This window comes from Embiotoca jacksoni, unplaced genomic scaffold, assembly GCF_022577435.1.
Source record: "Embiotoca jacksoni isolate LCO1_2020_lvr unplaced genomic scaffold, fEmbJac1.0.p SCAF_7, whole genome shotgun sequence".
In the NCBI taxonomy this organism is placed as follows: Eukaryota; Metazoa; Chordata; class Actinopteri; family Embiotocidae; genus Embiotoca; species Embiotoca jacksoni.
The window spans coordinates 4,158,881-4,175,972 of NW_027185425.1; the positions used below are offsets into that span (position 1 = coordinate 4,158,881).

Below are 17,092 nucleotides of genomic sequence, written 5' to 3' on the forward strand. Positions count from 1 at the left end.
AAAGAACAATATGTCTTCCCGTTTCAGCTTATATTGTACAAACCCAAACTTCATAAAGCTGCAACGCAAGGCAAGGCAAGTTTATTTGTATAGCAAATTTCAACAACAAGGCAATTCAAAGTGCTTCACATAAAACCATTAAAATCATCAAAACATAAGACAAAAGAAAAGGAAATTTAAAAACAATTAAGAACATTGATTGAAACATTAAAAACCGTCATTAAAACATTAAAAAAGCTAAAAACAAAATTCATAAAAGTTGCAGAGCAGTTTAAGAAATAAAATACAGTAGCGAAATGCAGAAATACAGGAAACTGATCAACATCCTTGAATCTGTTTCAATTAAAGGCAGCAGCAAACAGAAAAGGCCGTTTAGAATTGTACAACAGCAAATCTGTTCTGTTGTTATGGCTCTTATTAACTCTTTAAATTACAGTTTTGATTAAACACAAGTAAAACGTCTTTAGATATCTCTCAGTCCTTGTGATGAGGATAAGGAAACTTATTGTAATTCAAAATCCCCCACTGATTGATCAGTTTGTCATGACAGAGATGGAAACTGCAACTTTACTTGTTGGCGGAGGCATACGATTCTCTTTCTATATTAAATGTGAAGCTGTTTGGGTTGCACATTGTGTCTGAGAAGTGCTGCTTAGTTTTCAAATGATTTACTGTTAGCAGCTACATCATCTTTCCCATTCATTTGGTTGTTGTTGTGGCCAGCCTGTGAATATAAGTCTAACATCCCTTCTCTTTCAGCTCGGTTTTTGGTCTCTACCAACTCCCGAGGAGAATATTTGGCTCTTTAGCTTCTGAATACTCCACTTTGCTCACCAGCTGATGCCAAATGTGTCTGTGTGTCTGAAAGCGACCCAATGAGAGCTGTGACAGTGAAACAATGAGCTGGAAGTCCCTGTAAATCTGCAGAAAACTGAAGGGAGCAGCAAATAATTCTCATAGATTAGCTTTCACATTATTTAACACACTTTTTTTTATTCAGACGTTTATTAATGCCTATATGAATAATATTATAAGGTGTCCATCCATAGAAAAGAGGTTGGAGGGGAAAAGGTGGGAGCCGATCCAGCTTGTGTGTGCAGGATCACAGATGGCCATTTAGCCTCCTGAGGAGAGCCAGCGTCTCTGAGATCGTTTAACTTGGCCTCACGCTGCACGCCTTGCTCCTCCATCACACGGCTCCACCTTCCCCTGGGTTGGCCACGCTGTGTGTGTTTGTGTCATCCCGCTGCTCCCTCGGTGGGCTGTCATCTCAGACGCAGCATCAGGACTGATGGGTGATCTCTGGTAATATTTCTGGAGGCTGGGAGGTAAGCTCGGCCTCCTGCAAACACGAGTGTGTGGACTCACATAGAACCAAAAACAAAACAATGATTGGTGTAAAATCCCTTTCAGCACACAAGCTTGCATTAAGGGGATTCATTTTTTTCCCTTCATACTTCTTGTTTTTGTCAACAAATCGCTCGTCAATCTTCCAAAAATGATTGGATGAAGTGGGAAATATTCCTTTACAGGTAAGTAAAAAAAAAATGTCAAGTTCTTTTGTGTACTTGAAAATGTTTGTGCTTTCAAACAGTGTATAAAGTTATAGTTTGGAATAGTTGTCAAATAAACTAAGTTCTATATTGTGGAAATGTAGTGTCATTGTCTTCCTTGAAAACTACTGAAGAAAACTCCTAAAGTAAATTTATTTCCACCCCTGACTAAAATATACAAACCACTAACACATATACCGTCGAGTCTACTGCAAATCAAATTAAAAGAATCTATATTTATTATGAGTGCAAATAATTTAAACAGCAGCACCCAGTAAGCAGTAACTATTGTTGTGATTGTCGTGTATACAAGAGTATAAATATTGTTTTACAGCAGCTGGACGGACCTGTGTACTCCGTGTAACAGCGTTTGGCAGCGTGCAAATGACCAAACATCCAGGTGGTGCAAACACAGCGCTGGCAGTAAAACAGCAGTGAAGGTACAGCAGCTCAGGCTGCACAGACAAACTTAGAAAAAAAAAAAACACAGGGAAATGAAGAAGCTCCAAACGAGTCCTTCATTGAATCAAAATGTCCTTAATCCACAGTAGTTCAGGAGAAAATTGCTCCTGCTGATCATTTTGTCTGTTCAACAGCCTTCAAAACTCTTTAAACAAACTTTTATTCCTCCAGTTCTGTGTTCCAGGTTCTTGGTTTGCAAAATGACGGCTGTTATTGAAGGATCTTCTTTTTGATGTACTGGCAGAGGCAGAGGGGGGCGGTGGTGCAGTGATTCCTGTGGGGTCGCAGGCGGGGGTGTGATGTTCCTGGCAGCCTCTCAGACACTAGCAGCTTCACGTAAGCTGCACTGTAGGTCATTAGAAGCTGGTAGGCTTTGGTCTGCAAAGAAAGGAGACAAAGAGACACTCATATTTACCTGCGAAGAAATGTTAATTTATTATTGGTGGGAATCAAACTACCCAAATGTGATCTGGGATGAAAAGCTGTTAGCCTCTTTCTGCAGTGTGTATGCCAGTGTTTACAGTTTGTTTACATGTGAAATGTGGTGTTCATTAACCAAAATAAAGATCTGTATCTGCAAATGCAGCTCTAAGAATTGTAAATATCTTACAAGTCAAATGTTTGAAACTAGACATTTATAAATGCTCCTGTTGTTCTGTAACATGTCAAAACATTTTCCAACCATCTCATCTGTTTTTATTACCACCAGGTGCACCATTAAAGGCTGTAAAAATCTCTTTCAATAGTTTTCAGTCTGAATATGTGCAATTAAAAGGTTTAATTAGATAACAAATAGTTTTACTGCCATCTGTTCAGCTCCAAGATGAAGGTTCCTGCTTGCCGACCAAAGATGCAAAGCAACAGTGTCTAAATTTGGTATTAATCTGGTATTAATCAGCTGATATTAATCAATTTACATAAAAAAAATTTGGCACAGACATTATGATAAAGATATGATTTCTACAGTTAAATAATATGTTGTTATTAACACAAAATATTAGATAACAATACAATTTGAACAGTAATCTTAACTGGAAATGTATCTACTGTAGATAAACACAAACAAATGTATATTTGACTTGAATTAAAGAAATTCAACTACTATTTTGTTTTTAACTTTAAAGACTCAAATAAAGATGCATTAATTAATTTGGACTTATTCCAAAATCAATACATCTGCAATTAACCAATATTTTTGATATCTTGGTCGGGCTCTGCTGCAGATGTGATTGGTGTGGGTCAGTCAGTTTGACATGCTCTGCCACACCCCGAAGCAATGATGCTTTCTCTCACCTGAGCAGGTAACGATGCATCTGGGATGAGGCTGTAGTTGGTGGTGACTTTGGTGGATGACGTAGTGCTGCCTGCATCCTCATTTCTCAGAAGAGGCCTCTGTTCATCCTGGTCCTGCTCCACATCTGACCCACAGGCCTCGGGGTTGACGGCCGGGACCTCGGTCACCAGGACCAGATGGGACATTTTGCTCTTCAGTTTTTTCTGATGAAAAAAGGAAACTGAATTGATCATTTAAACTTCATCCACATTACGCGAGTTCAAACTAGTGAAAGATTACATTTCCAGTTTGTCCACAGATAAATATCCTTCTTGGAGCACCTGGAATCATGTTTCTATTGATCTGGAGGGAGAGCAAACCCGGGAGCACCAGAAAAATCGATGGAACAGCAGGAGAACAAACAGAGCGACAGATGCACTCGACTCTCTCACCTGGGTGTCAGTCGTCGCAGAGCTGCGCTCCTCTAAAGTTTCAGTCAGTGTCCTCAGACAGGGGGACATGTCCCAATACACAAAGTACAACTACAGAGAGATACAGAGAAGCAAACACAGCAGCGTTAGTGACTGCTAAAGCACAAAGTGGTCCATTTCTTCTTAATTACTGATGTACAAGCCTGCAAATCACCACCAAGGAACATTTGAGTGTGTTGTTCTCCCTAATGTGTTGTTGTTTTGTTTCCAATAAGATGTCAGGTGGAAAAAAATTAACTGAGAAACAGCTGCAGGAGACTAACAGCTGTGCATCAGCCTGAACAGTATGAACCAATACAGACAAATGCATCATATGAAGAAGTTACTTGTACTTTTGTCACATATGTAACCTCATATTCTCTTTTTTAGGAGACCGACCTGAGTGTTTCCAGTGCAGTTCTGCACCCAGTCAGCCACGCCCACCAGCAACTTGTGTCTCTCCATCCTCTCGTTCACCTGGACCAACCGAATGTCCAGATTCACGTTGATCTGAAACAGAAACAGTTTGACAATCAGTCATTTCAAAATCCAAACTCAAATGTAGGATCAACAGGACAGCAGTTATGACTGACCTCCTTGTTGCTGTGGTGAAGGACGAAGATGACGGCAGTGGTGAAGAGGACGGAGACCAGGCTGACAGACAGATAGAGCACCCAGTGGTCACGGACAGTGATGTAGAGATGGAGGGTGGAGAACACTGCGCACCACACCACCACATACAGCACCTGGTGGAGGAGACGTTTTAAGCATGACACCAAACCAGGAAATATTCGGAGGGACAGCTGATGACTATTTAGTTAGAAATAAAGACTGATACGAAGTCTTTTCTTATAGCATACAAATTGTCAGTAGTGGAAGAGGTATGTACTACACTACTTTAAAAATACTTGATTATAAGTAAAAGTTTTGCATTCAGAATACTACTAAAGAAAAACTATGAATGTATAATCAGGAAAGGTATACTGGATGATGTACGATCATACCGGTGCCATTATAAAATGGAAGAGAGCGGAGTTGAAAACCATGTATCTCCTGACTGAGGGGACATCCAGAGCTGTGATCAGTGGAGCCTCCATGTCACTTTCTGGAATCTACCACGAGAAAAAAAACACGAGACAAATTCAAATGTATGAAAACAGAGTATGATGTCATTGAGTGATACAGATCTGAGTTTTGCAGTCCAACTGTTTGGTCAGTGTGTGTGTGTGTGTGTGTGTGTGTGTGTGTGTGTGTGTGTGTGTGTGTGTGTGTGTGTGTGTGTGTGTGTGTTAACCTGGAAGCCATCCATCTCCAGTTTGGCGCGGCACAGCGTCAGATCAGAGGAGGGGTTAAATGTTGAACAGTTTGGCATTGCCACAACACACTGACCTGTGAGGTATGAAATGAATATAAAAATCAACAGTATATGACAGCTTTGAATGGGTCTGTGTTTAGAAACAAAGTATTGAGTACATTAGCAGTTATTAAATATCGCTCCACACCTGCTGAGTCAGCCATTACAAACCTCATCTTACCCAAACACAACTTTATTTCAAATTCTAGTGCTGTTTCCAAAAGTAGCAAAAAAGTGTAGCTGAATTTTTGAGGTAATGTGCATAACATTATGCAAAAGTTATGTAAATGTCATACAGCTGGAGCTGGAGCCCATACAGATCATGAATAATATCTAACCATGTGGAAAAAGTAGATTTTTTTTTTTTCCAACCACAGCTGCTTAAATTAAAATATAAGGTGGAAACAAAGTGTTTAGAGGCTAAGGGACCTCCCTTTTATTCTGAATACAAAAAATAAATACAAAAATATGACACTCCGAGACTTGATAAATAAAGAGTTTTTTGCTGTACAATTATTTGTAATCTAAAGTATAAAGAAGCAGTCACCGTTTGACCAGTTGGGTCCATTGTTGTGGACCTCTGGCTGAGCTTTGGCTTGTCTGATCTGAACATCCACCTCACGTTCCTCCGTCTCATGGCAAATGGCGTTCATGTCCTCCATCATCTCAGAGGTCACCACGACCTACAAGGAGAAAAACAAGGCATAACTCAAATTGATGAAGTTAATCAGCTGCTATCTTGTATGAAATAGCTAAACAGGAACATTTTATTTTTTCTGGCACTGTCAGGATTCCTGTCTGCTCCTACTGTTTGCTCCTCTGTTTTCTCCTCAATCACTTCTCATGTTTTTTGTCTTTCCCCTGTCTGTTTGTTATTGTGTCCCCATGTGTTCTGTGTCCTCCTCTCCTTGCCTCCTGTCACCTCCCATGGCCATGCCCCTCACAGCAGCTGCTACCACTCTTCCCAATCACCACCTGCTGATTCCACTGATCACCTCACCAGACTATATCTGCCCTGCCCCTGCAGTCATCGGGTGTCGGTCCATACTGAGAGTTCCTGCCGGTCACTGCCGGTCATCCGTCCGTCCTGCTCCTGCTCCAATACAGGTACCCTGTTGCTGCTTCCAGTCTGTGCGATCAGTCAGTGCTCCCAATCTCGGCTGATAGCCAAAGGTAAGCAGGGTCGGGCCTGGTTAGTACTTGGATGGGAGACCACCTGGGAATACCAGGTGCTGCAGAACTACCAGTCGGAGCCAGTGAGTCTGACTGTCCGTCCGTCCCCGGTCCTGCTCCAGTACCAGCCAGCGCTACCGGACAACACTCCTGCCAGCTGTCCCGCCAGCTGTCCTATCCGCTGTCCTACCAGGTGTCCTGCCAGCTTCGTCTCCCCGGTGCATGTCGGTTGAGATGCCCTCCCGACTAGGGAGGAAATGGACTCTGTCCTGTCCGCTGTCCTACCAGCTGTCCTGCCAGCTTCGCCTCCCCGGTGCGAGTCGGTTGAATTGCCCTCCCGACTCGGGAGGAAATAGACTGTAGGTACCGCCTGTGTTTCAATAAAGATTGTGTTTTGAACTTGTTCTCGAGTCTGTGTGCCTGCGTTTGGGTCCTGTTACACCTCACCTCATAACAGGCACAGAATGACTGAAAAACTGCAATTTTAAAAGATACTCTGGTTCATGTAACGGTAAATTCATACAATTTGCAATTACACCAGGAAGAAAGCGTCACAAATGAAACTGATAAGGTGCAAGATGTACAGAGGGAGAATATTATAATGTGCAGGAAGTTGACATCTGATTACTGAGGAACAAAGCTGCTAAGTAAGAATTTAGAAGACCTTATAAGGCAGCACATCAAAGTCTGCCCCGTACATTTATTTATTGCTACCTAACACCATGATCCCTAACCAGAGATACTTTAGTTAGCTGAAAGTAATGTATGAAGAGTTGAATTATGCTAGGATTAGGCTATGTATTGTGGAAATAACTAAAAGTGGAGGATAAACTGCTGAAATATTTGGCTATGTCTTGTACATGGTTGAAAATTCCAGCTTCTGCCACTGTAAGTACGCCTATTAAAACTTGTCCAAAACCTACAAACGGCCAAAATATAAAGATGTAATTATATGCACCTTTGTGTAATTAACAGTTTTAAATAACATCCGGTTTAATCCATTCATAAGCACGTACTTTGAACACCCAAGCTGTTGCTGCTCCTCTGACAGGGCTGTGGGAAACCATTCCTAACAGACTAGTCACGCTTCAAAAAGCTGAACGTTCCTGCCAGACGAGTGTAATCTCTTTGTAAAAAGCCCCACAGAAAGGCCACAGCATTTATCTCTGATAAACATGTTTACCGTTAACTTGAAATGCAACCAGCCTGAAAGCCTGCAGGAAACCCACTTCTGCTTTCAAGGCTCAGCGCCTTTGCTGACATGATGATACTATCATAATGATACTGTAACAGTAACTGCTTAAACAAGCAGAATAAATTCTCTCTTAATGGAAAGATCAAGTCTAGAGGAAAATACTTTTGTGCATCTATATTTTCTACACATTTATTATATTGTTATATATTTACAGTTGTGTCTGTATTGTCTTTACTGCAAAATGAACAAATTCATATGTTTTATGATGGCAGAGTATGGTGTCTGTTAATAGAAGAAGTAGGTTTTGTTGATATTGGTCAAAGAAAAAAGAAACAGGTTCAAACTAAATTCAACCAACAGACTAAACCGGCTCTCTCCAGGTCTATTTCCATCTCACTCTCTCGCTCGGCTGCCTCTGATGGAGACACATTTTACCACTGAAGTGTGAAAGTTTACAGTTTGTCTATTTACAACCTCTCCCTTTCAACCCAGCCGCCCTCTCTGCATTCATTTTCTCTCATTTCACTTCCTTTCGTGTAAATAATGTCACATTATTAGCAATTTATCACTGTCTACTTTCACAGCACCTGCTGAAAAGGAGAAAAAACTACATCGCACAAGTGCAAGCAGAGGGCCATGAAGAAGCATCTTCAGTGTTTTGCTACCATAAGAACTATTATTGAATGTAAATGTGAGCTTAGATTATTTTCCGAAGCAAAATGTTATATCTTTTCATCTTTGTGGGTGAACAGAAGGCTGTGCGATGAGCAGGATGTCAGACTTACAATAAGACATCTCCAAAATGTTCAGCTCTTTTTGCAGTAGAAGAGTTCTCATTGGGCGTTCAGAGTTTACAAAATGGGAAGCCGTATCACATTTCTTTGTGTGCAAAAGTTCATTTACAACGCTCGTATTTTTGAAAGAGAAACCCAGAAACAGAAAGCAACATAAATAACCCTAAAAAGGCAATTTGGACAAGATTAAACACATCCTACCTGCACTTCAGATAAAAGTCCATCATATTGACAAAGCTGTCATGGTTGTGTTCCTTTGTCATTCCTCTTGTTTCCAGGGAACATTTGTACTCATACGGTGCTTCCCTTTAAAGCAGAAGTCTTGAATACAGACTGAGGTATGTGTTACTTTCGTTCTCTCTCCGCTTCCCTCTGTCTCTCTTAGCTTGTGACTTAGATCAGCCCAGCCTCATGACTACAGGAATGTGGTTTGTGGTCCTCAACTCAACACAGACTGGACTAGAAAGAGGCTCAACAGCATTAATTCACCCATTTTTCATGTTTTAGGCCGATTAAAAAAAAGCATTTTCTGACCTTGTTTTGATGCGTTTGTGTTTTTTGTCATATAGAATATAGACCTATTATAATATATATATTTTGGATGTATTATGATGCATGAAATGTTGGTACTTTTTTGGCATTCATGGAGAGTAGTCCGTTTGTTTGCATTGGCATCATGTTGCGGCTTTACTGGAACTGTTACACATTAACTCTTTGCTCAACATAACTCAAGTCCAAGAAGTCGGGCAGGGGCCATGCAAGGGATACCAATTTCTAGATTCATATTTTGGCTTATTATACTTCTGAAGACATGTAAGAGTTAAAGTTCAGGGCCCTGGAAAATTCCTAACTTTTATTTTGACCTATTTTCTCTTTTACTGTTTTTAGTTCTTACCTTTTTATCTGTTTTATGTGATTTGGGTGTAATTTCCCTGTCAATTTATTTTTGAATTGATATTGGGGATGTAATATTCATGTACTAAATATACACTGTGCAGCCACAGCGCCCACTACACTGCACATTAAAAGTGCAAATCAGTGGGTAATTTTCATATTCTAACCTGAAACCTCATACTTATCACCAAATGCCTTAAAATACATATAATATATTGCATAGTGTCAAACGACTGCCATGCCATACAAAATCTGGTGTTTTTGAACGAACTAAATGTGCGGTCTGCAGCTACATTACCTTGCTTTGAGAATAAATGAAGCATTTTGGGAACATTTAATAAAAAAAAAAAATTGTTATTGATTGATGGTATTTCTGCCTTTATATAATGTGCATTGGAATATAAATGGGTTATTGCATTTTAATGGTATATATCTTAAACACTAGGCCACTTGGATGCTCCTCTTTTATGTTTTTTTTAATCATAGTCCCAAAAAAATCCCCTCCAGACATTTTTTTAAAACATAAAAATACTGTACGACACGCTGAAGTGTAGCTTAATGTTGTGTGCTGTACAGGACCCTGGTGCTATGATGTTTGTGCTGTCTTTGGGATATTCTGCCCCAGTGTGGACAAATGTAGTAAGTGCATTTAACCTACTGTACGTTTATCGCTTTGGAAAATAATCCAAGAATCTGAAAATCAAATCCATAAGTAAATAAAAATTTACATGTTGGCAGCATTTATTCAGGCCTGCGTTAAAAACTTAACAAAGCTGATATAGATAATTTGCCTACTGATCCATTAGCTACTATGCTCATTTGAAAATGTCATGACACAATATGTGCAGGACGTGTATATGTTATTTTCTATGACAAGATACAAGTTAAAATAGTTCAAAAACATTTCTACAAAGCTGTACAATTCAATACATTTCTAATGTCCATTCATTATAGCAAAACACCTGTATTAAAACTGTAAATGGCAGGTGCAATCAAAAAAGAAAATAATATAAAGGACGAGAACATAAAAAAAAGATATTAACAAAATTATCATTTAAACAAGACTAAATATAATTACGTCACGTTTCATCTAATATGATTAAGAAAAATGTACCTGTACAAAGTCAAAGTTTCCTCTTTTATTTTGGTGGATGACGGTAGTCATGTGACCGCCCACCTTAGTCATATGACCTACACGACGTGGACTTGCTGAGGAGAGCATTTCCGTCTCTGTTTCTTTTCTTTTTTTGTTTCTGTTTGGGTGGTTTTATTTCGACACTCGTCTCCTCACTTGCAGGTTAAGTGTGTGTCGGAGTGAAGAATAAAGTTTCAGGACGAGGATTTTAACATGGAAACAGGAAGCCGGCTCGCTGCACTGTCCTTACTGCTCTCCGCTGCAGTGTTGTCTCCCTGTGTTTGTGTCATCAGCCCTTTACAGGTACAGTAAACTGTCATTAGCTGCTAAATATCACGTTATAGTACAATATCTACAGAAGCTGTGCAGCGTGTGCACGACTGGTGAAGATTATTTAATTGAGGCTGTCAGAAGTGGTGATTTAATTTGGCTTTCTAAAAGTAGACTCTTTTTTTTTTTTTTTTTTTGCAGCTAGTGTGTTTCTGTTATTTAGTCCATCCCTTGCATAATGATTTCTAAAATAAGCTAAATATTTGTTTAGCTTTAGCTTCCGTAGTCCTGCAGTTGAGCTTTGGGAACAGATTCTATGAGGTTCCTGAAAGGAAATTCAGATCACCTGACTGTGTGACCTGAGACCTGCTGATATTGCTCCTGCCCTAACTGGTTTTGCCGACAGAAGATTACCTTTTCCTGAGTCAGCCCATTTTATCATCTACCTCCTCTCTTCATTGTTTGTGCTCCTCTGTGCCGTCCAGATCAACCCGCTGGTGTATGAGGAGCAGCTGCTGTGGGTGAGCGGAGCCCAGGGCCAGGTGAACACCTACAGGATCCCGCTGCTCACCTTCACGCCCAAAGGAAGCCTGCTGGCCTTTTCTGAAGGCAGGAAGTCGACGTCTGGTGACGTCGGTGCCAAATTCATTGCAATGCGGCGGTCCACAGACAAAGGCAGGGCCACGCTGAGACAGAATATCTCAGATTACAGTTTACAATCTTTTGTAAAGACACTGTAAAAGAAACTAAACGCGAAATGAAACACTCTAAAGACTGAAACAAATAGTTGTGTAGAAGAAAGGAAAAGTAGATGTCATCCCCTACTATGTGTATATTGTCGAACCTAATAGCTGCCATATAGGCATGCTAAAAAGGGTTAATTAAATGTTCAGCTCCATAATGAAAAAACTTAATAAAAAGTATATATAATCTAATATAGGTTCTAACAGAGGTTTGAAAAACTGATTCATTTTATTTCGTCAAACTATTGTTCCCAATACAAGGAAATAAATCTAAACATTACAATTTCATAGCTCAGTATTAAAATGTGGATCTGATTAATACAGTGCTCTCAGTAAACCTATAGTTGGAGAAAACATGAATAATGAAAGGAATAAACCATAAAATCAATTTAAATCATGTGGAGGTCACAGTTTTTGTCTGATTCATGTCCTCCTCTGCCGTCCCTCCAGGATCCACCTGGTCCCCGACGGTCTTCATCGTCGATGACGGGATGAAGCCGGACGGCCTGAACCTGGGCGCCGTGGTGGTAGACGAGGAGGTGGGCTCAGTGATTCTCATCTACGCCATCTGCTTCCACCAGTACCTTTGCACCCCGGCCAGCACCATGATGGTGGAGAGCAGGGACGACGGCATCAACTGGACCCCGCCCAGGAACCTCTCGGTCCAGCTCGGAGTCAAGAACTTTGCTCCCGGGCCGGGCTTTGGGATCCAGGTGAGAGAGACGTTTTGTAACTGCAGAATGAACTAAATGACCTTTGTGCTGTATTGATATGATGGTGATTACAAGCTGCTGACCGCATGCCTAATGCTTTTTTAAATAGTTGTATTTATTTTATGTTAGTTTTTGCCGACAACAAGATAAAGATTATTGAGCTGCGAGTGCCAATATTCAGTCTGTTTTTCTTCATTACTGAGACCAAATTAAGAAGTGAGACCTGGTTTACTTCTTGTTTTCAGTTCATAAAGATAGTGTCAGTATAACAGCTGAAAGTACAGCAGTTTGACAAAAGCATCTCATGGACATTAAAATGGATTTAATCACAGTCTGACACAATGTTCAGAATCATGTTTTTAGCAGTTTTTGTTCCCTGTAGAAGAGGTTTTGCCATCAGAAGTTTGACATCAGTTGTTTGGTCTTTTTTTTTTTTTTTTTTTTTTTTTTTCAAGGCCAGTTGATCTGTCCCCATATTGTGGACACATTTGTTTAAAAAAGGGAGTTTGATGTAAGCTTGTGACAAAACATGCTAACCTCAGACAAACTGATCCCACAAAGAGGAACAGCAGTCATAAGCTGAAACTAACTCACAGGTATATGATGAACTTGAATGAACTGTAAGATCATTAGTAGAAAGTCTGTAAGCGTATTAAAAAAACAAAAGTTTTAATCCTTTAAGATATGCAAGGTGTGATATACCTGCATTTAGTTTTTGTCAGTATAAAAAAATGAGGATTAGTTGTGTTTTTAAACATTGTTTGTGTTAATCTCTTAAACATGAAAAATGTAAACATCTGGGTTTTGAAATTGATGCCTCTCCTAATGTGAACCTTATTATATAGTATCGTGATATTTAAATGAATTGGACGCAGAGCTTTTTTAGCCCTCTTGGAACAAAAACGTTGTATTTGAAACAGACAGTAATGTTTGCTGCGATAGAGTCACTATCTAATCGAAGGGGAGTTGTACAGTTTAATTGTGCAAATATATCTGTTTCAGCCATGATGAGCTATTATGGAAATTATGTTGGATTACAGCACTATTTATAAAAATGTTATCCTGGGTATATTTTATGAGATGTTTGTGGTGATTATATTAATATTGTTCATTTTTAAACCTAATTTTGTTGTTTTTGTTGTTTTTTTAATCAAGTAACACAACAGAAAGCAGTCATTCAACATGCTTTCCTTATTTGTGTTGGCACCCATGCCACGTTTCATACTGAAAATATACTATTTAGCATCTTTCTCTGCGCTGTGTCCGATCGTATATTTTGCATTGCAGAAGCGCTACAGTCCGGCGAAGGGGAGGTTGGTGGTTTGCGGTCATGGAACGCTGGAGGGCGACGGGGTTTTCTGCATCCTGAGCGACGACCACGGACGCAACTGGTACAACGGTGCAGCGCTGAAGAGCATCCCGTACAACCAGAGGAAGAGAGCGCAGGACTTCAACCCTGACGAGTGCCAGGTACCTTCGCTGCCGTTCCACGATTGCGTCGGTTCTGACCGCACCCTATGGTCACGTCACAGTACAGGGGAGAGTTAATTGTGTGGTGTGTATCATACTACATTAGTGGCCAAAAGGAATACCTCAACCTAAAGTTACTTAGTTCACTTAGGCGCCTTCTGCAGCCTTAAATATCAGGATAAAGCAGGAATGGCTGCCACAGCAATAAAGCATCAAAATGCCTTAAAAAACTTTAAAGAATATTTTACAACCTGCACATTTACTATAGGCTTCAGTCTTAGTGGTCTTTTTAAAGCCACTTTCCAGCAGCAGTTGGCAGGCATTTAGTGACTATGAGAATATATTTAGCTCCAAAAAAAATATCTGAAGAACCTTTTGTGCCTGTCCAGCACAAAAGCAAATTAGCAACTACTTGGTGGAAGAAAAAAAAAAAGTCAAACTTCTAGCAATTGAGAGAAGATTTGGTGTTTCTGGCGACAATTTAAAAAAAAAAAAAAAAAAAAGCCTAGTTAGTTTAGTATCAGTTTATATTAGGCTTAATTTAGTTAGATGAACAGAAACTTGACTCTAAATAAAAGCTCATGCTGCACTGGGTCTTTGGCTGTGGTTTTCTGCCCTCAAGTGGACAAAAATAAAACATCCAGCTGCAATTCTAGTTTTTTGGTTTTTTTTTTTTTATATCTGGCACCTTCATTACAGCGTTACCAAGGTGTCATAACTGATCAAACATCAGTGATTGTTGAAGACTCCAATCACTAACACCACAGACACCCTTCCCTCCCTCTCTGTCCCCCCCCCCCCCCGCAGCCGGTGGAGATGATGGACGGCAGCATCGTCATCAACGTGCGCAACCAGAACAACTACCACTGTCGGTGTCGCGTTGTGGTGAGCAGCCATGACGGCGGGTTGTCGCTGCCTGTAGATGATCTGTACTTCGACTACGCGCTGGTGGATCCCGTAGTCGCGGCCGGAGCTCTGCAGAAAGACGGAGTGCTCTACTTCACCAACCCCTCCAACGAGAACCACAGTAAGAACCGCCAATAAGCGTCACAATGTCTTCTTCTAAACTTTGTCACTCCTTGAGTACAAGTAAAAATACTCCTTTACAAATTAAAGGTCTGCATTTACAACTTTACTCGTGTAAAATATTATTAGCAAGATAAAGGTATTTGTTTTAGTATCTAAAAAATGATGTAACTGGAATATTTTAAAGTCACAGCTGGTTGAGGACTGGTGGGCTCTATAATCGAAAACACTGATCATGTGTTTTTTGTGTAAAAAGTAGTAGTGATAAAAAAATATATAGTGGAGTAAAAAGTTGGCCTCTGAAAATATGCTGAAGCACAAGGAGGCTTGAAGTGGAAATACTTAAATACAATTACCACAAACTTGTACTTCAGTATAGTACTTCGTTACTCTCCACCACTGCTGATGCTTTCTTTCACACCAAAACAATCTCCAGTTACTTACCTGCAGACTTGAATTCCGGTTTATTTCAACCAGGTGTATTTTCCTTTAATGTTTCTGTTCTGGCTGTATGGGTGACATTAACTTTGTGCTCTCGTCCTCTTTTGTAGAGATTTGGGGAAATGAGGAGTTGCATAGAACAGCATATAAATCTATGTAAAAGTGCGATCTCGGTGCCCGAATTTACCCGAATCGTTTGAAACATTTGTTTTTGAGTCTTTGCTTACATGTGTGAGGCTGACTTGTACTGAGAGAACGATCGCATATGATAGCCAGGTATCACGTAATACACCTGCCAGTCCAACAGAGGATACCGTGTCGGTGTCACACCTCACCACAGCGTGAAATGTACACACATGTATGATCAGGGTCGAAGAAAGGAGGAGGTCGTTTTGCAAAATACAAAAGTGCTAAAGTCCGAGCAAGAAGAGTTGTTGTGGTTCGATGAACCAAGGATTCTCACCCAGGGGACCAGGGTCTGCCTAGCTGGGACAAAATGTAATGACACACTTTGGTGTCATGCCTGGTTGCACATGACACCAGATTACTAATTAATTAACCAGAATTATCCTTTAAGGTCCATGTTAAAAAGATGAGTGGACAAACCAACTAACGTGCTGTATCCCCCTCAGGGGTGAACCTGACCTTACGATGGTCGCTGACAAACGGCTCGTCCTGGGTGAATAAAGCTGCCCAGTTATGGGCGGGGCCAAGCGGCTACTCCTGCATCACGTCGTTGGTCAGCGGCTCTGCAGAGGACCGGAAGTACATCTTCGTCATCTATGAGAAGGGCCACAAGGACTACCGCGAGACCGTGTCATTCGCCAAGATCCACCTGTATGGTGGCCAGTAGAGCACATGAGCAGGAGGCAAGGAGAAAGAGGTCAGGTGTGAGTAACGGTACAATCTAAATAGATTTAATTCAGCAGGATTCCTGTTTTGACCTCTCACCTTGTGTTTGTCAACCTGATTCACACCCTGAAGGGAAAAGGAAGAGGGATGAGGTTGTTTCCTCCAGTGACTTTCTCAGGAAGAAAAATAGATTTCGTAAACTAATTATATGATTTTAAAAATGATTTAAATTAAGTATCTATTTTGTTGTGTTTCTTTGACCAAATAATTGCACAGCCACAATGTTTTATTAGATTCCTGATTTAAGCGAGAAAATAATGAACGAGCAGGAGATATTGAAGAAAATAAATGGAAAGATTATTTTACAGACAAAGTACGCTCGTCTCCAACAATCAGATTGTGATGTTAATATCGTCTGTTTGGAAAATTTAAATACAGAGCTTTGGGGTTTCATAAAATAAAAATGCAATATCGATTGTGACCACCTCTTGCGCTGATAATGTCAGTAATTACATGACATATTCACTGTACACTCAGATAAGTGGCCTACTTTATATCGTGCTTGTAATTATAGTTAGGTTTTAATTTTTATTTTTTTATTTGGGCTTTTAAAAAGAAACAAATGTGCCACGAATTCATGCTGATTGAAGTTTGTTCTGACTTTGGAAAACCAGCAATTGTGTTAAAAATGTAAATAGCCTTATGTTACAATGCTGTACATGGATCATGTCTTATATCTCCTGGTGGGTTTGAGTGGTTTCAGAAATTAATATTTTAAATTAGATGTATGTGTGAGTGAGAGAGTGAGAGAGTGAAGAGGTGTGCATAATGTAACCAGAGTAGCCTCTTTTGTACTTGTGCAGGGTATTGTTTTATTTTGTATTGCCCAGGATCTTGATTATATGTAGAATAACTAAATGATTCCTAGTAGTTGCATCCTGCTTTACTTGTCATGTCAGAGATGCTTTGGGCAAATAAATCTGAACCCGTCTCAGTCCTAAACACTGACTGACTGTTTTATTATTCTAAATCAAAAGGCACTGTAAGATCGACCATTGTTCCATGTCTGTAATTACAATAGAAGGGAAGACTTTGATTTAAACCAGAGTTGATGAAAAAGTACGTCAAATATGAACTTAATTTCAATGTCCCTGTGTCTTTTTCCTAAACATCTTTGATATAATGTAGTAAATGATGGTTCCAATGTGTGTGTTTCGACTTGAACATATTATTTTGGAAGTTAAATAAAAATCAACCTCCTGATTATTATTATA

General features: G+C 40.0%; 2 protein-coding genes across 2 annotated transcripts; one reads left to right on the top strand and one right to left on the bottom strand.

Annotated features, from left to right (window-relative positions):
* Positions 1–65: 65 nt before the first annotated feature.
* Positions 66–7,352, bottom strand: tmem268 (transmembrane protein 268). The gene is made up of 9 exons (XM_069176470.1): positions 7,302–7,352; positions 5,660–5,795; positions 5,053–5,147; positions 4,763–4,870; positions 4,352–4,504; positions 4,158–4,268; positions 3,741–3,830; positions 3,309–3,512; positions 66–2,393 (listed from the first exon to the last, which is right to left on the bottom strand). Exons 1-9 carry the CDS (start codon positions 7,350–7,352, stop codon positions 2,226–2,228), a joined length of 1,116 nt encoding a protein of 371 aa, XP_069032571.1. The 3' UTR covers positions 66–2,225.
* Positions 7,353–10,358: 3,006 nt separating this feature from the next.
* On the top strand, positions 10,359–16,826 carry neu1 (neuraminidase 1). The gene is made up of 6 exons (XM_069176736.1): positions 10,359–10,606; positions 11,059–11,248; positions 11,767–12,029; positions 13,317–13,499; positions 14,307–14,526; positions 15,599–16,826. The coding sequence occupies exons 1-6, from the start codon at positions 10,517–10,519 to the stop codon at positions 15,817–15,819; spliced, it is 1,167 nt and encodes a 388-aa protein (XP_069032837.1). The 5' UTR covers positions 10,359–10,516; the 3' UTR covers positions 15,820–16,826.
* Positions 16,827–17,092: the final 266 nt, after the last annotated feature.

Excerpts from the sequence above, each read along its gene's own strand:
- tmem268 (XM_069176470.1), bottom strand. The coding sequence starts at position 7,352 with ATGGTTTCCCACAGCCCTGTCAGAGGAGCAGCAACAGCTTGGGTGTTC. Across the intron at positions 5,796-7,301 it reads CAACAGCTTGGGTGTTCAAA|GTCGTGGTGACCTCTGAGAT; the intron begins GTACGTGCTTAT and ends TTCTCCTTGTAG. Across the intron at positions 3,513-3,740 it reads CTGCGACGACTGACACCCAG|AAAAAACTGAAGAGCAAAAT; the intron begins GTGAGAGAGTCG and ends TTTTTTCATCAG.
- neu1 (XM_069176736.1), top strand. The coding sequence starts at position 10,517 with ATGGAAACAGGAAGCCGGCTCGCTGCACTGTCCTTACTGCTCTCCGCT. Across the intron at positions 12,030-13,316 it reads GGCCGGGCTTTGGGATCCAG|AAGCGCTACAGTCCGGCGAA; the intron begins GTGAGAGAGACG and ends TTTGCATTGCAG. Across the intron at positions 13,500-14,306 it reads TCAACCCTGACGAGTGCCAG|CCGGTGGAGATGATGGACGG; the intron begins GTACCTTCGCTG and ends CCCCCCCCGCAG.